The 27,252-nt window shown below is 54.1% G+C and overlaps 1 protein-coding gene across 2 annotated transcripts; it reads right to left on the bottom strand.

Moving 5' to 3' along the window:
* Positions 1 to 680: 680 nt before the first annotated feature.
* Positions 681 to 27,228, bottom strand: MYBL2 (MYB proto-oncogene like 2). Of its 2 annotated transcripts, XM_070801709.1 has the most exons (14): positions 26,992 to 27,228; positions 23,368 to 23,461; positions 19,422 to 19,493; positions 18,513 to 18,605; positions 18,151 to 18,371; positions 15,655 to 15,817; positions 11,310 to 11,597; positions 8,068 to 8,478; positions 7,519 to 7,658; positions 6,117 to 6,216; positions 4,674 to 4,787; positions 3,201 to 3,293; positions 1,787 to 1,936; positions 681 to 1,195 (listed from the first exon to the last, which is right to left on the bottom strand). In XM_070801709.1, the coding sequence occupies exons 1-14, from the start codon at positions 27,009 to 27,011 to the stop codon at positions 1,067 to 1,069; spliced, it is 2,088 nt and encodes a 695-aa protein (XP_070657810.1). In that variant the 5' UTR covers positions 27,012 to 27,228; the 3' UTR covers positions 681 to 1,066. The 2 variants fall into 2 exon arrangements, with proteins under 2 accessions (XP_070657810.1, XP_070657811.1); XM_070801710.1 differs by lacking the exons at positions 19,422 to 19,493; positions 23,368 to 23,461; positions 26,992 to 27,228 and adding an exon at positions 19,070 to 19,146.
* Positions 27,229 to 27,252: the final 24 nt, after the last annotated feature.

The following is a 27,252-nucleotide window of genomic DNA, read 5'->3' as shown; positions in this document are numbered from 1 at the left end:
CGACCTGCCCTCAAGTCTCCCTGGGGAACCAGAGGCACTGAAGCAGGTTGTGGATACCAGCCTGCCCCCAACAGATTGTCCTGTGGTGAACTGAAGTCCCAGCCCCCAGGGACGGCCAAAGGCCCCATCCGAGGGATCCCGCTGCTGGAAACATTGCTCCTCAATTTAGACCTTCTCAGACCTGGGACCTGCCCCTTGTCTACCCAGCCCAGGACTCTTCCCAGCTTACAAGCCAAGGGCCACAGTCTGCGCGCTGGGCCATGACGAGGGAGGGCCAGAGCCCAGGCTGGAGCTGCTACCACGGTCTTGCGAAGTTAGGACCACTGTGGCCAGGTTCCACCCAGCTGATGGTTACTCCTGCTTTACCAGCCCGATCTGGAGGTGGGGCTCATCATAGGCCAGTCCAGCCCCCTACAGCAGAGGCCCACCACTGTCCCACCTTCCCCCAACCCCACCCAACAGCCAAGAGACCTCGGAGCCTTCAGTCGCTTGGATGCAGAGAAAACTGCCTCTTGGCACCCTGGCTTCCCAGGGGCAATAGGGTCCAGAGCACCAGGCCTGGGCTGTGCAGACAAGGTGGCACTCTTAGGATGGGGGTCAGGTCCCCCCATCCCTCAGGGCCCTAAGGACAGTCACCAGGGAACCACAAGCGGGATCCAGGAGGAAGGTGGAGACCAGAGTCCAGGAGAAAGACAACTTTTATTCTTTCAAGAAAATGCACCAACAAGTTGAAGGAAGGAGCACGCTGGCAAGGTAGGTCCCCTGTCCTAAACAGAGGTCTGAGATGAGGCCAGGCCTGACCAGGGCTCAGGACTGTGGCACTCAGGGAGGGCCAGGCCAGCTCAGAGGTGGGACTTTGTTCTGTTAGCACCAGGAACTGCCCGCAGCTGCAGCCGGGCTCGGAGACAGGACAGCAGGTGGGCCTGCCTGTCCCCCCTGAGCAGTCTGGGAGGGGCTGGTGGCAGCAGGCTCCCTGCAGGCGGTCTGAGTGTGATTCTCACTCACAGCCCAGAATCGGCCCCCAGCCCCCTGTAAACATGAGAACGGGCTCGTGACTGCCAAGCCCCTAAGACAAGATGAGGGTCCGAGACGTGTGGCTGGGCTTCAGGCGACCCAGGAGCTGCCGGGCCTTCTCCTGCATGAAGAGCTGGTCCCTGGTGCCCCCGCAGGCCACCGTCTTCCAGGCGCTGGTCATCTGGGAGGAGGAAAGGGGGTTACCATCAAGGCAGTGGCCAGGGCTCCCAGGGAAGCCTGGAGACCCTGGTTGGGGAGGGGTGGGGACGTTTTCTATCATGCTCCCTGCCTGTAGAAGTCACAATCTGTGCTCACTGCACCTTCCTGGTGGACCTGGGGAGTTAGTGCCATCCCTAGGCATCCTCAGGGATAGAGCAAGGAGACTGGACCAGAGCATGAGCCCCCACCCTCCCCTGTGCCCACCATGTGGACAGCACCCGCGGGAGGAAAAAAGCTGTAACTCTGCAGGCTGGAGAGCAGCAGAGAGGGGCTGACACCTGCAGATGGCTGGGGAAACAGGCAGGGGATCCCTGCCTTCAAAGACAAAGTCACGGAGATCTGTCTTAATTACGAGTGAGACCACATCATGAAGGAGCGGCTTTGCGGAGCGGGATCCCTGGTACCCAGGTCCCCCGCGGGAGCGGCATCTGGACAGAGACGTGAAGCCCATGTTCATCAGTCAGCAGAGCCACTGGAGGGCATCAGGCAGAAGCCGGTGCAAGGCCCTGGGGTGTGGAGGGTGCGGAGCGAGGCCCCGAGGGGCAGCACTCACGGGGGCAGGGGTGGCAAAGTGGCCCCGGGGCTTCGGGGCCGCTGGCTTCTCGGGCTTGGCCTGCAGGAAGCCCTCGTTCAGCAGGCTGCTGTCCTCTCTACTGCCCGATGGGGTGAGGCCCGAGGAGCCCGCTGCGAGGATGCTGGTTGGCTGAAAGCAAAACCAAGTCAGAGGCTCAGCGTTTTGCCACAGGCTTTCTGTGGGAGGGAGAACACAGAAGAGCAGGCACATCCCAGCACCACCACCTCCAGGAGACCTGGGCAGGAGGTGATACTTCTCTGAGCCTCAGCTTCCGCTTCATTTAAAGATGAAGTAGGAAAACAGCTGGCAAGTGCCTGTTTCAGAGCCTGGCACCTGATGAACACCCAGGAACCCGGGTTCCTTTTACATGAAGCTGGTTCTTCCCCATCTCAGGTGGAGATGAAGGTGTTCCGGCTTCTCCAGGGACCAGAAGCACCCATGGGGACACAGGTGCCTGAATCAACCAGCACTCACGGGGGACCTAGTCAAGGCAGCCCCAGGCCTGGGCGGCCTCCCAGACAGGCCTTTACTCTCGGAACAGCCTGCTGGGCTCAGCGTCCTTGTTATAGGCAAGAACCTGAGGCACAGGCAGCTCAAGAGATGCCAGAGACTAGGCCCTCCGCTCCACATCCTCTGCATTTAACCACTTGACCTGGTTTTTTTCCTTCCCGCTAGTTATTTCACTCGCCCAAGGGTCTGTCTGGAGGGCACCAAGTTTCCAGCCTGGCGTGGATGCCTCATTAGACGGAGCTTTCTCTGCCAGGACTTGAGAGTGGCAGGTGGTCCTGTAGGAGCTGCCAGGCAATTATCTGTCTCGTGGGCCTTTCCACAGCTCTCACTGTCTGCTACCAGCCACCAGCGAAAAACAAGCTCACCTCACTGCCTGCTGCAAGGGATCGACTGCCTGGCATGGTTTTTGGGGCCCAGGCTCTGTGGAAGCAGCAGCCCCCTCTGGAGGTTGGCCTGGGAATAGGGCAGCATCCATGCCAGGGTAGAGGTGCCCCGATCACCTGGCAGGGCCCCAAGGCACCTCAATGATCGTCTCCGGGGTCTTCCCTAGCAGTTCAATACAAGGGAAGGTGCTGGGGACTCAGAAAACACACATGCCCAACAAGTTCTAGCAATCAGCTCTTGCCAACCGAACCTTCTGTGAAGGACCAGAGCAGGGCCGCCTGGATCGACCAGTGGGGAATGCCCAGTGCCACCTGCCCCCTTCCTCCCCGCTGAGCCCGGCACAGGGAAGCCCCGCTGACTCCACCCCCAGGGCTCCCCAGGCTGAAGGGCTCCAGAGGCGCAGGCCCCCCAGGGAGACTCCATACTCTCAGCCTCCTGCAGCTGGATGGGGCGTAGGGGCTGGCCTCACAGGATGGCTTCTCTCCCAGACCCGACCAACCTTGGGCAGCGTGGACATCATCAGCTTCACGTCCTCATCCACAATGTCGAGAGCCAGGGACTTGCGAACTTTCTTAATGGGGCTTCGCCGCATCTGGGGGAGGTGGTGGTCAGGGCACACGCCTGAATTCCCGTCACCCCAGTGCCCGATGACCCTGGCCTCGGCTGCCCTGGGCCAGAGCCAGGCCCTGGTGCAGGGAGCCCTTGAGCAGGCCCGGCAGGAGAGGATCTTCTGGGGGAGCCGCGGGGCCCAGGACACTGGCCCCGTCGTAGACTCTGTCCCCACGGCAGACTGTCCTGCCAGACGCTCACCAGGTATGGAGGATACCAATGCCACCTCCACCCAACCTCACCCCCAAGGGGACCAAGCGCAGCCCGAGTCTCTACCACACTAAACATTCACCCACACAGCCAAGTCACAACTAGAACACCCACCAGCCGGGGAGCTACACACAACCCCGTGGGACACAGGCTGTTATGGGCATGTCCAGCCCCCAAGTCCTGTGCCCTGCGCCTCCTATAAGCAGATCAGGGGGCGGCTCCGACCCCAAGGAGGGCCTCTGAGACTGACACCTGTCCCCCAACTCAGCCCTGTGCCCCCAACAGGTGACACCCCTGCTGGGAACCACCCTCAGACACAGAGAGGCGGGGAGGGCCCCAGTCACACGCTGCCCACACACCCGGGCCCAGCTGGAGGGTCCCCTCCCAGCCTTGCCGCCCACCCTCCCCACCCACCACCACTCTGGCCCACTCCCGCCTTCCCTTCTCCCTAGAGGAGAGCCCCTGGGAAGAAAGGGGCTTCAAAACAGGGGACACAGAGCCGCCTGCGGTCAGGAAACCACGTGGGCTGGGGGCGGGACGGGCTGTCCAGCGCAGCCCGGCCTCCGCACCCGGGCGTCGAGCAGTATCCCCACCCGCTCCCCACCTCACCTGAGCCGGCTGGCCCCACCTCCTCACGCTGCACCAACATCCGGATGGTGAAATCCTCTTTGCCTTTTCTGTCCCCAAATGCTGCCTGTACTGAGTCACTGGGGGTGCCTGCCATTTCCGCCCACTGAACTCCAGGAGTGAGCCCTCTGGGTCTTAACCACCACTCTACACACCCCGCCTGGCCCAGAGCCCGCTTCAGGAGGGTCCAAACAACGCGGAATAACTGAGGCACCAGTTCAAGGGGACAGGGAAGGGTGGCAGGCAGCTGCGCCGGCCAGTTTCATGGACGCCCAGGCTACAGGAATGGACGGCCGCCCCTGCCCTGCTGCCCCCTGGTGCCTGTTCCCCAGCAGCCCCCTGCCCGCTGCCTGTTCCCCGGCCACCCCCCATCCCACTGCCTGTTCCCCGGCTGCCCCCCGCTCCCCTGTGCCTGTTCCCTGGCCGCCCCCCACCCCGCTGCCTGTTCCCTGGCCGCCCCCGCCCCCCTGCCCCTAGTGCCTGTTCCCCAGCCCTGCCACCCGCAGTGCGTTCCCCAGCTGCTCACCCCGGCCTTCCTCTTCTGCTTCTCGGGCCTCACTTCATCCTCAATGATGAGCTCGATGCCAGCCTCGGAGCGCAGCACCTCCTTCAAGTCCTCCTCCAGGTGGGGGGTCTGGGGCTGCGGGTGGGGATGGCTAGGGTGAGGCTCCGCGCCCAGGCCAGAGGAGTCGCACTGAGCCTGCTCATGGGGGCGGCGGGGCAGACCCGGCTGCACCTCTGCTGCCCTGGGTGATGCAGGAGGCGGCCTGGAGCCGGGACGCTGGCCTCACACACGGTGTTCATGGCCATTAACCGTCCTGCCTGGGACACTGGCCTCAGCTCCCTGAGGGCTGAGGGCACTCCACTTCATCACAGCCACCCTCACTCAGCCCGAGGAACCAGCTGGCATCCTCCACTGGGTACAAACGGAGGCTGAGAGCACGAGAGCCCAGCCCAGGGCCACACAGCTGTGAGCTTAGAACCTGGACGCACTCAGAGCCCAAACTCCTCCACGCCTTGGCCCCACACTAACAGAGGTGTTGGTTCCACGTCCCTTTCTTGGGCCTGGGCGCTCAGGTGGCAGAGGCCAGCAGGTGTAGGGCACAGTGAACCCAGAGAAGTCACTCTAAAAGCCCCCGTGTACTTGAACTGTCGCTGCCAAGGTCGGACTTGCCCTCTTGGATGTCCCAAGAGCACACAGGCGTTTCAGTATCTGGGAGCTGAGTCCAAGTCAGGAAAGGGCCGGGCTGACTGTGCCTGGCCTGGGGCAACTCCGCCAGCTCCAAGCGAGGATGGGGAGACCACGGCCCCCCACCTGTGCCCCACGTGGTGAGCCAGGAGGGGAGCTCACTGCAGGGATTCTTCTCCATGGCCTGCCTTTCTCCCACCTGTGGCTGGGTTCTCAGAAACAGCCTGCTTCAGAAAACCCGGGGTGCCAGCCCTCTCTTTTGCCCTGGGGTAAAGCAGGATCTTTTCACGAACTAGGAGTTGGGGGAAAAGGGCCGTCCTCACACTGTGGGGAAAGCAACCCAGGAGATGTCTCCATACTGCCCAGCTGCCTCCAGCCCACCGATGGGCAGCTAGTCAACAGGCTTAGGCGTGACGAGCAATTCGCCACTTTCCTCAACCAGCTTGCAGCGCCCCCGTAAGTCCTTCTCCATCCCAACGCCTGCCCGCGTTCTGCCTGGTACAGCCACGAGCTGAGTATTCGGTCACTTTGGACGTCAGCCTCCACCACCCCCGGTTCCACCAGGACGCCGCCATGGCTCCAGCACCAGCCAGGACCGCCCGCATGGTGGTTGCTCTGGAGACATCTGGCAAGCTGGTAACTCACTGTAACAGGGGGCCCTGTTTATCAAACTAGGGAATCGCAACTTCTCAGGGCAGTCGGGAGACGCTAATGGGATCTCAGAAGGACAGGGCGAGTGATCATAAACAGCTGGAGGGCTGGCCCGGCCACACCACCTACCAGGGGCTTTAGTGGTCCGTACTTCTCGAGGGCGTTCTTGAACGGGGTGGGCGTGTGGGGAGTGTTGTCCATGGAGTACTTCTGATCTGGGGTTACAAACCTGCCAGGCATGGAGAAGGAGACTGGGCGATGGCACTGGGGGGCTCTGCCGTGGGCTGCCCCTGACTCCCATACCCCCAACTGACCTTTGGCCTCAGCGGCAGAAAGGCAGCCCCCAGACGTGGTCTCTTCCCATCCCATCTGCCCGCCCGCCCACCCACCTCCCCATCTGCAAGGGGAGTTCCGGGGGCAGAGAGGAAGGGCCATCCTCAAAAATAGCAAAGAACAGGAAGAGCCTGAGGGAGTCCAAGAGACCCGAATGGGTGGAAGAATGGCTGAAGATGTTGCCGTCACTAGGATTTTCCATAAAACAAGGCGGCCTGTGGCCAGACCGCAACCCCAGCGGGAGAAGAGGCAGGCGAGGAAGACGAGGGGCCAGGAAGACCACACCCCTCCCGGTCTCTCCGGAGAAGCAGCTACTCCATTTGCGGTGCCAGCTGTCTGTTTAAGAGCTTAGATTTGAAGACCAAGACTTTTACTTGACTGGAGAATCATTTCTCATGAAACCTATCTATGTTAAATTTTAGATCCATTGTTGAAAGACTGATTTCTGACCAAGGGATCCATACAGCTTATCTGAAATTACCTATCATTATGAGAACTAAAATTCCTGAGCAGATCCCTGAATTACAGCTTGACTCCTGAAATATAAATAGCAATGCTTCTCCCCCACCCAGCAAATGTAATGAGCTGAAGACCAGTTAAGCAACTCTACCTGGAATTCAAGAGTCATGATGATACAAGGAAGAAAACTTATTGTGAAAGCACCTCCACAGAAGCAGGGAAGCCACCTGTACAGGCCTGAAGGTGGAACACAGCCGTCCCTCCTGAGCACCAGAAAATGGAGAGAACTGGGGGGCCTTGTGTCCTTCCCGCAGAGCTGCTCAAGCACAGTGGATCTGCACTCGGAACTTACAGAAATGATGCAAACATTACATTTTTCATGGCAAGGTGGACTCTCCACATTTCTAATCTCTGAATTTAGAAAACCATCAAATAAAAAAAATAAAAAAGAGGAATTCCCTGGTGGCCAGTGGTTAGGACTCTGCACTTTGCGGAAGGCACAGGTTTAATCCCTGGTTGGGGACTATGTTCCCGCAAGCCATGTGGCCAAAAGAACAAAATAAGAAAAAAAAAAAAAGAATTAAAACAAAAATGAAGCCCCAGACTACACTGATGAAGGAGGTGTGATGACCAGGAGGAGGCTGCCTTCATGAAACAAGAGTCCCAGGTGTTTTCCCAAGGCGTCCCTCGCCCAGGGAGCCGGTCTCTGCTGGGGGTGCAGGGGCAGGCCCGCACTCACGCAGCGTGTTTCTGGTGCAGGGGCGTCTTGTCCCGGTGCAGTGGCGTGGTGACCACCACCTTCTGGCTGCACACAGGGGTGGATGTCAGCGAAGGGCTCTCCAGTTCCAGTGTGTCCTGTTTATTCCAGAAGTTCAAAAACTGCCAGGAAGACAAAGGAAACCAGACGAGGCGATGAGCTCAGGGCCGGAGAGCAAAGGCCAGGACAGATACGCAAGTCCATGTGGACCCTTGGCTTGGCATCGCCCAATCCTCCCTTTACCAGCCTGACGGGAGGTCCATCTCCCACCCCCATGTGCTGCTGGCCGTGAACTTAAGGCAAAGCAAGCTGGCTGTCTGAGGGCAGCTTCTTTTCAGAAGGAAAAAAAAAAGTAGCTCTGAAATGGTCTTCCTAAGCTTCATGAGGGCAGGGCCAGACCTGGTTTGGGGTCCCATGTCCCCAGCACTGGGCACACGGCCTTGCACACAGCAGACACCCAGAGGATGGCCTGTACTGGGCAGGGGGGCCGACACCCGCCCCCAGTGAGCAGTCGGGGTGGGATGCACACACCTGGGAGGGAGAGAAGGGCAGGGTCTTGACGGGGGTGCTCTTCGGGGTGAGGCTGTTGCAGGAGTCCAGGAAGGACAGGCTGGCGCTGTTCTCCGTGACGGGGGACAGGGCGACACGCCGCTTCCTCTGCCGCTTGAGCACAGAGGGCGGTGTGCCCATGCCCGAGCCCCCCACGTCAGTGCTGGGGGAGATGGGGATCAGCTCGCCCCGGCTGCTGCGGCTCAGGTCGGAGATGGTGTGGCCATCGAGGCGGTACTCGGTCACGCTGGGCGCGGCAGCAGCAGCCGGCCGGGGCGGTGCGGGCTGCTGCTGCCAGGCTTGGGGCTGCCCCGGGCTGCCCACGAGGCTGCCCTCGGCTGACGGCTCCTCGGGGAGGTCAAACTTACTCAGGTCACACCACGCGTCAGGGTCCTGCCCGGAGACGGGGGTGGGGTTAGGAGTAACTGGCTTTCCCAGTGGTCGATAAACCACAGGGCTCATGTGCCACTGGAAAATATCAGAGTGTCAAGGATGATCCCACAGGGACCCCCTGGCGGCCCCATGGTTAAAACTCCACGCTTCCACTGCAGGGGCCACAGGTTCGATCCCTGGTCAGGGAACCAAGATCCCACATGCCATGCGGCACAACCAACAACAAAAAAACCCGATTCCACAGCCCAGGAACAATCACCCGTAACTCTTCCTTGCCTTTCCTCAAAGATTCTTCTATGTCTGCATATCTGTATTTGTAAACATAACTGAAATCCTATCATGCACACGGCTGCTTGCTGTTATTAAAAAAAAAAAAAAAAATGTGCTAAGCATTTTTAAGATACACAAAAAACACCAAGAAAAATACAAAGAAAATTCATATGCCCATCAAGAAGCCTAAGAAATAAAACCTTACCACTAAAGCTCCAGGTCTATCTGGCAAACCTCTGCCTGTAGGTAGGAAACCACTGCCGAAATTAAGTACTGATCATCTTTACGCATTTCTTTATCAATTAACACGTGTCCCTAAATAGTTAGTATTTTCAATGTTCCTAACTTTAATACAAATAATTTCTACTTTGCTTCTTTTTCCATTTAAAATTTCTGTAGAGCTGGAACAATGCAGGCACCTCATTCTATTCCCAAAGTTTAGTGTTTACCATCAGTAGACTTTAGTTGTTGTTATAGCAAAAACATTAACTTTTATAATAATTCTTTACAGCCAAAAACTGTTCTATCATTTGAATATATGTTACTCAGTCCCCTTCTGTTGGACATTTGGGTTCTTCCTCTTAATTCTTAAAGATTAAAAACAGATGTTCTTTATGAACATCTTGGACATAAACCTTCTGTTTCTTGACAGACACCTGGAAGTGAAGACCTGGGCCCAAGGCCATGAGCAGGATGAAGGGTCTCCATCTGCCAGGCACGTTCCCAGACAGGAGGCAGCCCTGGGCTCCATGAGCCTGTACATCACGGCACCTCACTGGGTGCTTCAGCTAAATTGTGTCCACCCTCTAGCCACCCTGCTGAGGGAGTATGACCCTCTCCCTCTCAACCCAAGGCAGCAAACTCAGAGAGGGTAAGGTCACTAAGTTCCCAGAGTAATTCTGGGAGGAACGCTTAGGTCCTTTCTGCCTTTGTCCAGTTAATGACAACCTAGCCCTAGGGCTTCTGGAGACAAAAGTCTCCACTTTGGTCCCTGGGCATCTGGCCCTGAATGGACATGGACCCCAGTGGTGATTTCTGGTCCCTAGGGCTCGCAGGAGCCTGGCAAGTTCATTCCTGAAGGTGGAGGGCAGCTCAGGGAAGTGCTGACTCCAGGGCCACCGCCCAGCATGGAACGCCAACCTTTCAGGGGCCCCTGGAATTCACGGCATCCAACAGGCCCGAGCACACGCGCCGAGGACTGGCCTGGGGGACGGATGGCAGTGTTTCTGCAGCTACTCTGACCACCCATTAGTCACTGAAGGTCATCGTGGAGACAGCCCAAGCTCAGCACTCACCAGCTGTGTCACTCTGGATAAGCCTCCTAACCTGTCTGAGTTGAGCTGAGTCCACCACCCAACCCCCTTCACAGGCTGTTAAAGGACCGAGAGCGCAGACAGGCAGGAAGTAGCGAGCCTGGCACGTGGCAGGCGTGTAGGGTTAGAAACCAGCCTCCCAGAAGGAGCCCCAGGACCGGGACGTGACAGGTGCCTGAGAGGAGTCTGAGGATGGCCCGAGGCAAGCCGGTGAGGCTCCAGCAGGGCGGGCAGCGCTCTCAGCTGGCCCTCGGTGGCCCCGGGCAGTCTGCTGAACAGACTGCCACACACAGCTAACTCTGAGATCCATTCTGGTAGAGGAGACACCAGAGATCCTGCCACTGTGGCAAGAGGGGAAACCCAGAGCCAGAGGGTCTGAGCAGGAAGCCCCCTGAGACCGACTTCACAGTCTAAGCCCTCACTGGGCAGGCCACTGGGCAGGCCACTGGGCACGATGGTTAAGACCTCAGCACCTTACTCGCTGTACCTTGGGTATACTATCTGATCTCTCTGAGCCTCATCTACAAAAACACAGAAAAGACACCCCTCCCAAGATACCATGTGGACCACACGTGAAGCCCACAGCCTGACATTTAGCAGATGTTCAATGAACAGCATCATTATTCTCAGCTAATAAGAGGAAGCCTAAGTGGGAAGGCTTGTGTGGGCACTGCCCACTGAACCCCTCTGCCCCCCAGTCACCAGCCTCTTGCCCACCACCTCCTGAAATCCACTCCACACCTCAGGCCTGGCGGACAGAGCTGTGAAGTCACACCAAGAAGCACAGCCCCCCCCAGAGCCCCTCCCCAAGGGGCATAGCCCACAGCCAGTGTGGCTCAGGGGCGGCTCTCCCTGAGTAACCAGGACATACACACCGCCGCAGCCCCAAACCCCCGCCCTTCCCGGAGTCCTCTCCAGGAAACCCGACCGTCAGCGCTACCATGAACACCAGTGCTCTGCGGTGCTGCTGTGGACTCCACACCCTCCCCATCCCCCGAGGACTCTGTCCCTCACTTCCGCTGGGGAGCATGCCCTACCACCCCGGGCTTTACGAGTGAGTCAGGAGCTCCCTGAAGACAGGGATGTCAGCCACTCTCTTGGGGCTGCCAGACCCTGGCCAGGCGCTCAGCATTGGCTCAGCCACGTCAGCGAGACGATAAGCAGACAGAAGGACGTCTGTCTAGGGGGACAAGTGCTCCCTGACAGGGGTGCTCAGGGCCCACTGGGAAGTCCCGTGACCAACATTACCGACTCGATCAAGTCCAGGGCTTCTGAGAGGCCGGACTCTACAGCCGGGATGAGGAGGTTGGCAGCCTCCACCACCCACTTGTAGGGCAGGCTGGTCTCTGGCGAGGAGCCTTCCTGGTCTTCACGCTTGGGGAAGTCCTCCAGGGGCTCTGGGGTCCGCACTCCATCCGGCTCCGCGGGGACTGGCTCCTGCTCCTGGGCGGGGGCGGCTGCTGTGACCTCCTCCTCGCTGCTCTCCTCTTCCTTCAGGGCAGGGAATGCCGGGGGCCAGCTGGTCACGACACTTCCCTGGGGACACAGGGCATGCAGTTTGGGTTTCCCATTATGAGATACAAACTGTGTCATGTTTCAGCAAAAATGTACCACCTGAACCTTTTCGGAAGCCTATCAACCTTAGCACTTGGTAAGGAAACTCAAGTGAACCCAAACTGAAAGACGGTCTACAACACAACTAAGCAGAGACATCACTTTTCCGACAAAAGTCCGCTTAGTCAAAAACTATAGTTTTTCCAGCAGTCAGGTATGGATGTGAGAGTTGGACCATAAAGAAGGCTGAGTGCTGAAGAATTGATGCTTTTGAACTGTGGAGTTAGAGAAGACTCTTGGGAGTCCTCTGGACAGCAAGGAGATCATACTAGTCAATCCTAAAGGAAAGCAACCCTGAATTTACATTGGAAGGACTGATAGAGAAGCTGAAGCTCCAATACTTTGCCCACCTGATGCGAAGAGACAATTCACTGATGCTGGGGAAGACTGAGGGCAAGAAGAGAAGAGGGCGGCAGAGGATGAGATGGTTGGATGGCATCACCGACTCAACAGACATGAACTTGAGCAAATTCTGGGATAGTGAAGGGCAGGGAAGCCTGGCGTGCTACAGTCCATGGGGGTGTAGATTCAGATACAACTTAGCAGCTCAACAACAACAAAGCCTAACCTTGTACTTCAAAAGTATCAGTACCATGAAAGGCTAAAGGGAATGAAAGAGACAGGACAAAACAGTGTCTAATCCTTGACTGGATCATGGGCAGGAAAAAAATGGAATCTGGATGGAAGATTAGTTAAAATTCCAAGTAGTTAAATTCCAAGTGTGTACTGAAGGTACACTGGTGAATGTCCTTATTCTTAGGAAATACAACTCAGGTATTAAGGGATGAAAGGCACAATGTATGGAACCGACTCTCACATAGCTCAGGTTGAAAAATACATATGCACATAGAGAAAGATAAAGCAAATCTGACCAATGTTAAAAATTAATGAACCCAGTAAAGGGTACAGGAGAGCACTCTTCTCGCAACTTTTTTGTATGTTTAGTATTATTTCAAAACGAAGGTTTGAAAAAGGAATGGATACTAATTTTGTGACAGGAAAAGAAAAAAGAAATAGAGGAAGATCGTTTGTGGCAATAGCTCTCCTGGCAGAATCTGGAAACAAGCTTTGACATGTTGACCTGACAGCCCGAGGAGCCTTGAACACAGCACACATGAGGCTCCAGTGGCTAAGACTACACTCCCAACGCAGGGGCAGAAGTTCAATTCCTGGTTGGGGAACTAAGATCTTGCAGGCTGCACAGTGTGGCTAAAATAGAATAAATAAAATAAAATATTAATTAAAAAAAGAGAAAATGGTCAACCTCACTAGTAAAAGAAATGTAAGTGAAGCAATGGTACTGCACAATTGCTCATAAAACTGGCAAAGACATTCTGTAAAATCTTAGCCAGCTGTGACCCAGTGTGGGAAAACAGGCAGCTCCACTTATTGCTACAGCAGAATGACATTGCCCTTTGAGTGGGAATTTGGCAATGCCTTATGAAAATTTGCTTCCCTTGTGGCTCAGCTGGTAAAGAATCCACTTGTAATGCAGGAGACTTGAGTTCAATCCCTGGGTTGGGAAGATCCCCTGGAGAAGGGAGAGGCTACCCACTGCAGTATTCTGGTCTGGAGAAGTCCACGGACTGTATAGTCCATGGGGTTGCAAAGAGTCGGACACAGTTGAGTGACTTTCACTTTTCACTTTATGAAAATTTCAAACGTCTACACTGTTCGACTAAGCATTCCACACACATAAAAAGGCACATGTACAAGGAATGTGAACAATGATGTTCACTGCAGCATACATGGTGACAAGACGCTCATCGATACAAGATATGACAGGTGGCATGACAGACTCAAGAATGAGGCAAAGGTCTGTACACACATGACGACAGGGGAAGATATAAGGGGGAAAAGATGTTTGTAAAACTGGTGGTTTAGTTGCTAAGTTATGTCTGATTCTGTGACCCCATGGGCTGGAGTTCACCAGGCTCCTTTGTTCATGGGATTTCCCAGGCAAGAATATTGGAGTGGGTTGCCATTTCCTCCTCCAGGGGTACCTCCTGACCCAGGGATCAAACCTACATTTCCTATGTCTCCTGTATTGCAGGTAGATTCTTTATCCACCGAGCCATCAGGGAAGCCCATTTGTAAGACACCAAGGAGATCCAACCAGTCCATCCTAAAGGAAATTAGTCCCGAATATTCAATGGAAGGACTGATGCTGAAGCTGAAACTCCAATACTTTGGCCACCGGATGCGAAGTACTGACTCATTTGAAAAGACCCTGATGCTGGGAAAGACTGAGGCAGAAGGAGAAGGGGATGACAGAGGATGAGATGGTTGGATGGCATCACTGACTCAATGGACATGAGTTTGAATAAGCTCCGGGAGCTGGTGATGGACAGGGAAGCCTGGTGTGCTGCAGTCCATGGGGTTGCAAAGAATTGGACAGGACTGAGCAACTGAACTAAACTGAAGGTCTAATCTTACACAAAACACCCCCTGATGTTTTGTGTCTGAGGGGCTGGCCCTACTGGCCCAAGGGGGTGCCTAGACCTGGATCTGGACCTCACAGGTCCAGCCTTAGCCATTCCTCTCCACTGTCATTTTAATGATTCTATTGTGCTGGTAATTTATTTAACTAAAGTTAACATCCGACTTTTTGTTGTTAGAAACAACTTTAATGACTGTCTTTGTAGCTAAAATCACTGCTCATTTGCTCACTTCTTTCTTAAGAAGTTCCTTGAGGTAGGTAGACACATTCTTTAAAAACTTGAATGCATTTTGTTAGACTGCCTGCCAGAAAATGCTCACCTTTTTCTGTGTGTATGGGATTTACCTCACTGGACAATGCTTGCAATTATAAATTTTTTCTGTGCTTCAAAAATAATACAATGATCACTGCAGGGTTAGAAACAAGCCTCTAAGGCGCAAGGCTGAGCCTATAAATCCCAACTTCTAGAGAGAACGGATATACTGTTTAATGCATATGCCAACATTTACTACCAAGGCAGGAGAAGAAGGGGGCAACAGAGGATCAGACAGTTGGATGGCATCACTGACACGATGGATATGACCCTGAGTAAACTCCAGGAGTTGGTGATGGACAGGGAGGCCTGGCGTGCTGCAGTCCATGGGGTCGCAAAGAGTTGGACACGACTGAGCAACCGAACTGAACTGAAACTTTAATTTTTTTAAAAAGTGTGCCCTAGGGTGTAGGATGTGAAAGTCGCTTAGTCGTGTCCAACTCTTTGTGACCCCACAGATCACACAGTCCATGGAATTCTCCAGGCCAGAACACTGAAGTGGGTAGCCTTTCTCCAGGGGATCTTCCCAACCCAGGGATCCAACCCAGGTCTCCCGCACTGCAGGCAGATTCTTTACCAGCTGAGCCACAAGGGATGTGAGATGTTAACAATTATAAAAGTGATACCGTATGATTTCATTTATATGACTTTTTAGAAAATTACAGATTAAAAAATCTGATGAAGGGTGCCAGGGACTAAGGATGGGAGATTCTGGGCTGAAAGGGGCACAGGAGCCTGGGGGTGATGGGGACATTCTGCATTCTGACTGTGGTGGTGGCGACATGACCTGGTGGTTTCGGTCCTGACCTCCACAAGAAACGATGAATTTTACTGTGATTGCACCCTTGACACATCTGATAGTACACATATGTTTTTACCATGAAAAAGCTGGAGAGAGTAACAGGTGGGAAGGAAGCCATTGATGACGAGAAGGAGGCTGAAGACCTCCCCGCCTGACCCTCCCTGACGCTGGCTTCTGCATCCTCTATCTGTGGGGAGGTGAGTGCCAAGCGTGGACACAGGTGTCACAGGGAAAAGGCCCTCATGAGAGACATGTGGCCACACAGACCCTCCTGCAGGATCAAAGAACAGCCGAAGGAATGGGTGAAAAGGGAGGAGCAGGTGTTGGTGGGATAGCATCGGATATACGTGAAAACAAGCTGACCCACCCAAGCGCCCCAAGCGCAGTGGCCAAGCCCTCCCAAGCTCCACTCCCCACTGCTCACCTGGCCTTCCGAGGAGGGGGCACTCTGGCGGCCGTCCTTGTCCTCCAGCTCCAGCAGCAAGTACATGGAGGGCTTGCTGTCTCTGGACTCACTCAGGAAGCCTCCCGTGTCCACCTTCCTCTTGATAGTGGAGTTCCAGTGATTCTTCACAGCATTGTCCGTCCTGCAGGGGCCAACGGGACCTTTGACCCTAGCCCGGTGGCCCGCGCCCCACCGGGTGCATAATTAGCCTCCCTAAGCTCAGCTCCGGCTTCTGTCAAGGAGGGTTCAACCTGAGGACCTCTAAGGGCTCTCAGCTCTAAGATGAAGTCTGACATGCCTGCGGCCTGGCATGATTTACAGAGTATTTCCACACAGCTTTTCGAAGTAAGCAAACATCTTATTCAGCTGACAGGATAAAAATCCTAACACTGAAGTGTTCTGGCAACACTCAGTCCCTTCCCAGCTCACTGGGCATCTGTAGAAACTGGAAGCAAGCTGCTGGCTGCTGGCCCTGGTCCTCAAACACGAGCCCTGATCACCTCCCATAGATAGAAAACGGCCAGAGAGGGCAGAGCAAGAGGACACAGGGTCCCCTGCTGACCACTCTGAGCCTTGGCTTTTTAATCTGGAGAATCAGATCGCTTCCTCCTCCATCACTTGTTAAAGATTAAAGAGGAAACACGTATAGTCGCTTAAGTCAGAGCAGTGACACGTAGAAGCAGGGAGGGCAGCACAGCGGTACAGGAGCGCAGGAGGTGTGGACGGAGAGAGGCCGGTGGGTGCGCGGTAGAGAAGGACAGAGCAGCAGAGAAGCAGGAGTGGAGAGCAGCACAAGGCACAGAGCAGCACGGACTGTGGAAGCACACATCGGTGTCGCGTGAGCAGCCCCAGTGCACACGGGTCACAGCAGTGCACAAGCGTGGACAGAGACAGTGCCTTCTTTGGGGCTCTGAGCTGAGCGCTTTTCCACCAGAATAACAGTTTGACTAAGCCACCAGTCTCAGAGGCGGGTCTGGGCACTACGGGGAGGTGGCCAGGGACTCACCATGGTCGGGAAGGACAGACCAACCTTCCCCGAGTAAACAACATTCCCCATCAAAAACCAAAGGATGAGAGCGAGCTGGCTACACAGTGGGCACAAGGCAGGGGGGCATCCAGGCTCCGTGTCTGTGGGTGGGAGGAGAGCTGCTGCTAAGTCGCTTCAGTTGTGTCCGACTCTGTGCAACCCCATAGACGGCAGCCCCCCTGGCTCCCCCGTCCCTGGGATTCTCCAGGCAAGAACACTGGAGTGGGCTGCCATTTTTAGTGCAAAGCCCGACGGGTGAGTGAGGGTGACTGCGGATCAAGGTGAAGCTGGTGGCATCGGCCAGGTCAGGCTGGCCACACGGGGAAGAGTCTCCAATCCAAGGGTTAGAGGAAGCACCAAAAAGGATTAACACACTTAGGTCTGACTTTGGAAACAGATGATTTCAGACTCCAGGGAAAACAGGCCATCTGGTATTCTATCTCCTTTCCCTCTGAGCCATTTACCATGGCACCACAATGCCATCATAAAGAAAAGATTAAAAATAAAGCAAAGTAAAAATGCACATGGACAGGGCTAGTGATTAGGATGCAGCACTCCTAAGGCAGGGGGCATGGGTTTAATCCCTGGTCAGGGAACGATGATCTCGCATGCTATACGGGGTGGTCAACACACACACACACACACACACTAAAGTATACAGACAAGAGAGCAGGGGAGACGGTAGTGGTGAATAAGAGATTTTTATGGTTTCCAGAAGATGGAAAGGAATTGTGGGAAACAACTCGGGAGACTGGAGCTGACCCTGGAAGATCTGGCAGGATTGCAGCCCAAGTCCCAAGGTGTTCCAGTTCTCCCTGCAGAACCCCAAGAGGCCCAGTTCTTGGAGCGGCCAGGCCCAGTGAAGAGTAGAGTGAAAACAGAGCAGTGCTTTGGACATCCAGATCCTGGCCCTGATCTCACAGGCAGGAGGAAAGAGACATATTCTCTTTTATAAAAAAAAAGACCAGGCAACCCAGATCTCAGGTGTCGCCAGTGGTAAAGAACTTGCCTGCCAATGCAGGAGATCCAAGAGACATGGGTTTGATCCCTGGGTCGGGAAGATCCCCTGGAGGAGGGCATGGCAGCCCACTCCAGTATTCTTGCCTAGAGAATTCCATGGACAGAGAAACATGGTGGGCTACAGTCCATGGGCTCGTAAAGAGTCAGGACAGGACTTAAGCAACTTAGCACACATGCAACCATGGCCAGGGCACGAAGCCAAAAGTGGGACCAGATGAGAACCTGCGCAGTAAACAGGAGGCCCCCAGGCCCGCCCCACCCCGCTCCAGTCTCCCAGTAGCCAGGTCCCTGCACCGCCCGAGGCAAGAATCTGAAGGACTCTTCTTCTGGGGAAAGTGAACAACGCCAGAGAAATCGGACTAGGCCTTGAACATGCCCACAAAGGCCAGGGGACGCCCTGACCGGCCCCGGCCCAGCGGGCGGCTCACCTCCCCGGCAGCATCTTGGCGATCTCGGCCCAGCGATTGCCCAGCACCTTGTGGGCCTCGCAGATGATGCGGTCCTCCTCCTCCGTCCAGCAGGACTTCTTCACCTCGGGGTTGAGGTGGTTGTGCCAGCGCTCACGGCACTGCTTGCCCAGCCGGCCCTTCAGGTGCTTGGCAATCAGCGTCCACTGCTTCGTGCCGTACTTCTTGACCAGCTCGATGACCTTGGGGTAAAGACGCCGTGAGGCCAGCGGGACCCTCTCCACCCCGTTTCCCACCCTAGCACCCACCAGTGGGATGTCCCCTGACCCCTTCCCCGGGGTGCGTGAATGCCACGGTGCGGCAGGCCCAGGCCCAGGCGTTACCTTCTGGTCCTCCTCTTTGGTCCATGGCCCTTTGACGAGGTCTGGATTCAAGACCCTCAGCCACCGGTACTGGCACTGCTGGTCAGTGCGGTTCTGGGAAGAGGACAGGCTTCCTTGAGAACTCCTGGCCTACGGCCCTGCCTCGTTTCCAGAACCACCACACACTACACACCCACGGGCCAGGACACTGTGCTTCCCTTTGCTACAAGCGGGCCTGGATGGAAGCAGGCAAACTCAGAACCCTGTGCAGGGCCACTGCACACAACCGCCCTGTGCCAGCCTGCGGGCTACATCAGGGATTCTCGCTTGCTTCCGAGAGGGGCTACTTCCCTGAAGGTTTCAGACCCTGTAGAGGACAGGGAGTGAGGAATGCGGCCATTCACTCCTGGTCCCCGAGCTGCCCGATGAGCCAGGAAAGCCAACAGCAGCTCCTGACACATCCCCTCCCTGTCGGCCACCTGCAGAGCTGGGGGTGGGGGACCCTAGGGGGACCCGCATCACCAGGAGGCTCTAGATGCTGGACAGGGTGGCTCCGGTCAGCTCTGCGGGGGCCTCACCATGAAGCCTGCTCAAGTATCGTTTCCTCTCAGGTTCAGTTTCATGGTTGAGAAATCGAGCAGCAACTCGTCAATGACTTGCAGGAAGAAATGCAAATATGCCACTGATGTGACGCATGATCATGGAGCCTAAGGCCCCCAGGCACCCAGAGGCTGCCACGTGGGGACACTTACATCAGGGTGCCCCTGATTTCAGTTTGGGTAGAAAGGGCCTCAGGAGGCTGGAAGGTTGTTTTGTTGGGAGAGCTGGAGGGGCGCTTGGTAAGGAATTCGCCTTTCTTCTCCCTGATACCAAGTCTCTCCTCCCAGGCCCCCTGTCTGGGGGAGCGGGCGGCAGAGGGGCTGCACTCACGGGAAAGTGGCTGGCCAGGAACTTCCAGTCTTGCTGTCCAAACTGCTTCACCAGGGCCCTCAGCTGCTCGTCCTGCCAAAGCCAGGAAGACAGAGGGCTCAGCTCACACGTGTGCAGAAGGTGGCTGCTCTGGACCGAGACCCACCCTCCCTCCAACAAAGGGAGCAGCCTCCTTCATCCAGTCACGTTACGAAGTGATCATCTAACTACGCACCAGGTATGCCAGCATCAGAGCTGCTCAACTTTTGGGGACTTAAAGTCTAGAGGGAAGCACCTGCTAATCAAAGGCTCCTGCAAACAAAAGGAGGGCCACTCTGTGCTGCACGGACGGAGAAATGGACAGTGAGGCCTATGGGGGATCCAAGGGACAGGCTCCAAGGAACTCTAGTGAGGCTAGGCTGCAGGAAGCAGGAGAGAAGGAGGCAAGAGGATTTGGGGGTGGGGGCGGCGGGGACCAGACCACGCGCAGGGTTGACTCGGGCCTCTGCATCATGCAAAGCCACCGATGCACTGAAGCATCACCACTGACAGGTGGTCACAGTCCAACGTGCTTGTTGTGAACTTCACTTTGGCAGCTGCAGGAGAAAGGGCTGCAGGAGGGCAGAAGGGAGGATAGGAGGCCGTTACGGGCATCCAGGCCACAGTGACCCAGCCCTGGAGACAGGGAAACGTGGGCACTTGGAAGGGAAAAACAGTATTTGTTAGAACATTCTCCTGAACATAAACTCGTTCTCCTGAATATAAACTATTGATTCACGCAACAACATTAAAATCACAGTATCATTAGGATGAGAGAAAGAAGCCAGACATAAGAAGAGTACACATTGCTTAATATTGTGCAGAGGAACTTCTAGAAAAGGTAAACTAAGCTATAGGGACAAAAAGATCGTCGGTGGTGTCCGAGGTCAGGGTTGGTTGGGGGGGTGGGAGAAAAGAGCAGCAGGGAGCAAGAGACGCCTGGGGCGATGGAAGCGCCCTGCAGGGTGGTGTGCTCCGAGTTTCACGGCAGCACATCCACTGAAACTCACTGGATGGTACGTCAACAGTTGTATCTGATTGTGTGTAAAATAGTCCTCCAGCAAACTGACCGTTTTTACCCCCTGCAACTTGTAGGTTCTCAGTTCCCCGATCAGGGATTGAACCGAGCAAGGCCTTCACATTGAAAGCTTGGGGTCCTAACCACTAGATGGCCAGGGAATCCCCCAAACTTATTTTTTTAAAACTTTATATATATAAATAAAATGTAGTATTATCCATACAGTGGAATATTATTCAGCCTTAAAACAAGGAAATTCTGTTACAAGCTACAACATGGATGAACCTTGAGGACATTATGCTAAGCAAAATAAGCCAGACACAAAAGGACAAAGACAGTCTAAGCCCACTCATATGAAGAATCGAAAGTAGTCAAAAATAAAAACCAGGACTTCTCTGGTGGTCCAGTGGCTAAGACTTTGTGCTCCCGATGCAGGGGGCCTGAGTTCAATCCCTGATCAGGAAACTAGATTCCAAATGCTGCCACTAATGATCCTGCATGTGGCACCTAAAAACTGACCCCAAGTGCTACAGCGAAGACCAGTGCAGCCAAACAAAAAAAGAAACCAAAAGCAGCAAGTCAAACAAGGTGGTTGCCAAGGGCTGGGGGGAGGGGATGGGGAAAATTAGTGTTTCATGATTCAGCTTTTTTTTTTTTGCAAGATGACAGTTCCAAAGATCTGCTGCACAGTGAGAATACACTTCATGTACTCAACATACACTTAAAAACAGTTACAATGGTTTAACATTAGGTGTTTTTTCACTCTCTCTCTCCTGGGCAGGAAAAAAAAAAAAGGCCACCAGACATCCAGACCCTCAACTGCAGCTTGGCCACCACCCAGTACCAGCTGGACAAAGTCCCCATAAATCCTCTTGCAGGGCCAGCCCACGTCCACACAGTCAGCTCCGGACACCATGCCCTCCTTTGCTGCCCATCCCATCTGGTCAGGCCAACCCCTGCCTTCTGCCCATGTCCCCTGGGTCCATCTGCAGCACCACCATCCTCCCTGACAACCAGGGTGGACAATTTCCCCCCTCTCCAAGTCCTCCTGGACCCCATGGGCCCCTCCACCTGTCGACTCCTACCTGCACTGCCCTTGTCCCGCCACAACCATCTTCTATCTGAACGAATCAGCGCCTTTCCCTGCTTGCTCAGCCTCAGGCTGCCCCCAGATCTCTTATCCACCCCACATCCAGTAGACCAGCTCCCTGAAGCCAGGCTATGGTCACATCATTCATCTGCTTTAAAAATCGTCACTGGATCCTCTCTGCCAGCTGAGCAAGCCTGTCTCTGAGCCCAACCTTCAAGGCCTTCCTGCTTGGACCCTGTTCCATCTTTCCGTCTAAATCAACCTTTTCAGAAACTCTTCAAGGACCCTTCCCTCCAGGCACACCAGGGCCCTTCTACTTGCCTTTTCCCACCTACAACCCCTTTCCTGTTCTGACTCACCCACCACTTTGCATATTTCCCTGATCACTGAATTTCCAAATCCTCACCCATGAAACGTTCCTTAACCTCTCAGACAACAGTAAACTCAACTTCTAAAGGCATTTAAGACAATGACTGGCACCTCTTAGGTCCAGGAGGCTTAGTGTAAGACAGGAGACACCATGGTGGGCATAAAGAACATCGGTCCTGCCAGCACCATGATGGCCACAGCATGTCCAAAGGACTTGCGTGGTCTTATTTCTCCATCCCAGGCAGAGAGATGCTCTGGGGTTGGGGCCCCATCTTGTCTGGTCTCCTAAGACCACAAGAGCAGAATATAGTCCCTGGTTTACAGTGGGATGAACAGAAAAGGCTGGCCTAGCACTCCTGTAAAGAAACATCTTTTATGATTTAAGAGTGTTTCATAACTCAAACAGTAAGTTAAGAGGGGGTGGGGGGGAGAGACTCACACCTAAACACATCTAGGCAAACAGAGGTAGAATGAAAAGATAAGGCCAACAGACGTTTGACATGGTATAGTCAAGTTACAAAAAGACCTGACCGTCTATAAAACTAAACATATACCTACCCCATGAGCATCCCTAAGTATCCCGCCTAGAGAAATGAAACATAATCCTCAAAAATGCTTAGGCAAGAATGTTCACAGCAGCTCGAGCCACAATAGGCAAATTCTGTAAACAGCGAAAATGCCCACCAGCAAGTGAAACATACCATGGTCTATCCAAACAATGGAATACTATTCAGCAAGAAAAAATGAACAAAGTACTGAACCATGCAACATTACGTGGAACAAAAGAAGCCAGAAAGAAAAGGAGTACAGCTCTATGAATTCATTTACAGTAGAGAGCAGGCAAAAAGATCAAACAGAGACACTGACTGGATGGGCCACTGCCCGGAGCTGGGAAAGATGAACCACAAAGGGAACTTCCAGGGATAATCAAGATGGCACTTATGTAAGTAACACACACTTATTAGAAGTGATGGAACTGTCCTTTTAAATGCCTTTTAAAAGGCATTTGACTACATATATATATATATACACACACACACACACATACACACTCCATAAACACTATTAAAGAATAAAAAGAAAATCAATTCAGAGCTTGGTATTACAGACACAATACATTTATTATTTTTTTAAATGATAATAAAGTAGGGGTTGGCAGATTTGGCTAAACCTCCCAGCAGTTACAGGACAAGCAGCACAATTAAAGTTCAGGATACAGAACACACCAGCTTCTCAGAGACACATCCCTCCCAGAGTCCTCAATACTGAGAGGGTCCAGGAATGCTCTAAGAAGCATCAGAGAGAAACAGAGGGCCCACTGGCTTGTTCAACAGCGCCTCCCCTTCATCATACTGGTCGGGGCAGACATACCCCAGGTTCAGTTCTGTCTGCCCCCCGCCCCACACTGCCATCACTTCCATCCCCCGCAACTGCCCCTCAGTGTCACTCACCTCCTCCTGGGTCCATTTGACCTTGCACTTGCTGTCTCTCTGCTCTGGCACGTCTGAATCTGTGTCCTGGTAGTGCAGCTCATCCAGCTCCTCACTGCAGGGAAAAAAGCCAAAGGTCAAGGACATGCGTCTCTAAGGGCTGCCACCCGATGGACGGACAGTGTGGACAGAGGCCAGTGACCTCGAGGGAAAGGTTTCAGGGAAGCGGGCTTCTACTGTAGGCACAAATGTAGGTACTTCCACCCTCCCCCTTTCTAAAAAGTTTTTGATGAAATGGGGTTACGGGGATCTCCCTGGTGGTCCAGTGTCTAAGATTCTGAGCTCCCAATGCAGGGGGCCCAGGTTCGGTCCCTTGTCAGGGAACTAAATCCCACATGTGGCAACTAAGACCAACCACAGCCAAGGAAATAAATTAAAATAAATATTAAAAGAAGAAATAGAGTTATGGTCTATTTTTTTCTTTATTCTTGTCTTTTCACTAACACCCTTATGACTTCAAAAGCTACAAGAAAAAAGATTTCACCAAGAATATTAGGATATTCAACACCAGATACCCATTTCATGTTTCCTTTTCAGTAACAAAACTTTAACTTGCATGGGTATTTTAAGGATTAAAGCCAAAGATGTATGTAATCATTACGCACCAGGATTTTAAGAAAGATTGGTTATCTGAGAAAACCATTTAAAATACATTATCTCAGGAACTTCCTTGGTTGTCCAGTGGCTAAGGCTCCATGTTCCCAATGCAGTGAGTCTGGTTGGAGCCCTGGTCAGGGAACTAGATCTCACATACTCCAAGTGAGAGTTCTAGAGATTCCGCGTGCCACAACCAAGACCCAGGATAGCCAAATAAATATATATTAAAAAAGAAAATATATTACCTCAGTAACTATGTGCATTTTTGCATACCCCTTCTCAATCCTTGCCTTCACACAGGCCTAATTTATGGAGCAAAAAAATCAGAGTACAAGCAACTTTGAATTCTCAATGTTTTTATTTTCTAATAAGTAATTTTCCAAGTCACTCCAAAATCTTCCTATTTGCACGGTTTAATGTTAACAAAAATGAAGATGACGCTATCCACACCCAGGGATGTCGGGGACTCACTGGAGCACCCTCCCAACTCAGGTGGACCTGTCAGGGATATTCCTCATTCATGCATTTTTACGTAGGAAAAGTCTGAGTCTCCAAGCACAGGTCAGGTATCAAAAGAAGGAAGAGGACGTCCTTCTGCAGCCACACTCCTTTCCCCTTCTCAGCATCTCCCTAGTCACTCCCACATTCCCTATAGCACCTTGGAAATCCTTCTGTCTCATAACAGAGGCCCTTAGGTTGCAAATGCATATCTCCTTGACAACCGGGACAGAGGTCACCTCCACCTCTGTATCTGCCTTTGGAGGATGGCACCAAAATGCCTTAAGAAATGTTTGCTCTGGAAATGGCCAGATTTGGAATGAATGACTAATAAACATGCAAAGCTGCTGCCTCTTAGTTGATCAGAGAATGCTAACATAAGTCAACTTTTAGAATGAGGTAAGGAAGGGACAGATGCTATCTAAACCCAGCAACACCAGTCACGGGAGCTGGAATTCAACCTTGTCTCATCATTCCCAACCCAATCCATGGAGTACTCCACCATCTCAAAACAGGAGGAAAAAATGCTACAAGATACTAATAACAGAAAGAAGCTGGCTTTAACATCAACTGACCCTGGCCTCTGTTCTAACAGAAACTATCTGTGGTTCTCTGACATCCAGCTTCTAACAGAAGCTCAGCAAATGTTCCTTCAAGGACAAAGTGATTTCTGTGTGAACACTCTCTGGAGCTCCAATACTCTATTTAATGGGGACAGTACTTCAGACGGCTGGGACAATTCCGTGAGGTTTAATATATTTATATCACCATCACGGTAATGATTGTCTACTTCACATGCATTCTCATTATTCCCATTTAATAGATGTGAAAACTGAGCTCCCTGGTGGCACTAGCAATAAAGAACCCGCCTGCCAATGCAGGAGACATAAAAGACACAGGTTCAATCCCTGGGTCAGGCAGATCCCCTGGAGGGCGTGGCAACCCACTCTAGTATTCTTGCCTGGAAAATCTCATGGACAGAGGAATCTGGCAGGCTACAGCCCATAAGGTTGCAAAGAGTCAGACACAACTGAAGTGACTTAGCACGCACACACAAAGCTCACAGGGGTTAACCTGCACCTGCAGGTCCTCATCTGATAATCCCAGCAGCAAAAGCAGAGGCTAAGTCAGTAGTGGCAACCACGTGGAGGTCTCACACACCCTTTCTATGCCCTTCCATGTGCTGGGCTCTGCTCCAGTTGGGGTGAGTCAGAAGCTGAGCAGGAAGTAGGGCACTGGTGCAGAAGAGAGTTACAGCAAGTGGCCATGAATTAAACTGAATGCTGTGGGGTTCCAGGGTGCAGAACCCATCCCTCACTGGGAGCTGGGATTCCTCCACTGAGCCCCAGGGCATAGATGGTAGAAGACCTGGGGGCTGTCAGGGGCTTTGGGTTTGTTGCCTGGAGTGAACACTTCCTGAACCAGAAATTCAGGGCCTGACCAGCGCCTGCCCAGAAAATGACTCCTGGGAATTGGAGTTGCCCTGAGAAACCATGGCCTGAGGAAGACACACCCTGTGCCTGATGACTGCCCCGGGATCAGATGTTTCCTTGCTGAGAAGCCTGTGAAGGCAACCACCACCTGAAGCGGGATTTCAGGCTATCTGGGATGGATACATGAATCCTAGGAGGGAACAGGTCAGAACCCCTTGTGGTTCTGTACTGTGACTCCCAGACTGGTTGAAAAGCCTAGAACTCAGACACTGAAGGAACAGGTGTAAGACAGGGACATGGAACCCACAGACCTGATTTCTGGCTTGTCTCTGCCACTCTGGGGGGATAAGTAAAATGGAGACTGCAGTTCTTGCCTCCGCCCCAGGGGTTGCTGCCACAGATCAGTCTCTCTTCCCCTAGCATTCAACCCCAGCTGCCCCAACCCCCGCATGTAGAACAGGAAGAAGGTCTCCGGAGCGAGACCGACCTAAGGCCCCGAGCCCAGGTGGTGGGGGACCAAAATGTCCCTCCCGGCCCCAGCAGCCCTCCTAGGTCAGGGGAGAGAGCCGGGAGTGCTCCGTGCTTCCCCGAACGCTAAGAAATGCCCACCGGCAAAACCAGACCCCCCAAAGGTTCGAAAGACAAGCGTCTTCCAGGCTTTGGCCTCCCACCCACCGCGACTCCGAAAATCATTTTTCTTCTCCAGGGGTCGCCTCCCTCCCCGGTAAAGGCCCTTCCAGCTGACACCACCGTCCCACCCCCACCCCGCAATTAGGCGGGAGACAAAATGACATCATACAAGGCTTGGCCCGGGCCCCAGGAGACCCGCCCGCTCCAGCTCCGAGGCCCAGCAGGCCCGGGGGTGCCAAGTGAGGGGCTCCCGGGAGCCCCCCGGCTTCGCGCGCACCGGGACACCTGAGTTTTCCGCCGACCCCAACCGCGCCCGGCCGGGCTCGGAAGGGTCTCGGCGAGGGTGGCGGTGGGGGCAGGGGTCAGGGCTGAGGAGGATGGCGCCTGGGGAGGGGGGAAGGGCCCTCCGCCGGCCGGCTCCGCTCACCCGCGCGTCCGCCGCGACATCCCCCCGGCCCGGGCCGCGCCGCGCTCGCCCGCCCGCCGGCCGAGCCCGGAGCGGGAGCCGGGCCGGGGTCAGCGTGCGAGCTGCTCTGGCCGCTCCGGGCCCCGGGGCCGCGTGGCGAGGCGTCAGCGTGACCGCAGGTCCGGCCGCTGCTCACGGAGACTGCGGCCGCCGCCGGCGCTCGCAGAAACACTTTTCTATCTCCCGCCAAGCGCTTCGGCGCCGCCCGGGCCAGGCGCGCGG

The sequence above is a fragment of the Bos indicus genome, chromosome 13, assembly GCF_029378745.1.
Source record: "Bos indicus isolate NIAB-ARS_2022 breed Sahiwal x Tharparkar chromosome 13, NIAB-ARS_B.indTharparkar_mat_pri_1.0, whole genome shotgun sequence".
Taxonomy (NCBI): Eukaryota; Metazoa; Chordata; class Mammalia; order Artiodactyla; family Bovidae; genus Bos; species Bos indicus.
Note: the sequence above shows the minus strand (reverse complement) of the source record. Positions and strands in the feature narration are given on the sequence as shown.

What these genes read in the sequence shown, in the direction of transcription:
- MYBL2 (XM_070801709.1), bottom strand. Translation starts at nt 27,011, where the DNA reads ATGTCGCGGCGGACGCGCGG. An exon ending in GCCAAGATGCTGCCGGGGAG is followed by an intron (nt 15,818 to 18,150) that starts GTGAGCCGCCCG and finishes TGGCCCCTGCAG; the next exon opens with GACGGACAATGCTGTGAAGA. An exon ending in ACTTTGCCACCCCTGCCCCC is followed by an intron (nt 1,196 to 1,786) that starts GTGAGTGCTGCC and finishes TCCTCCTCCCAG; the next exon opens with ATGACCAGCGCCTGGAAGAC.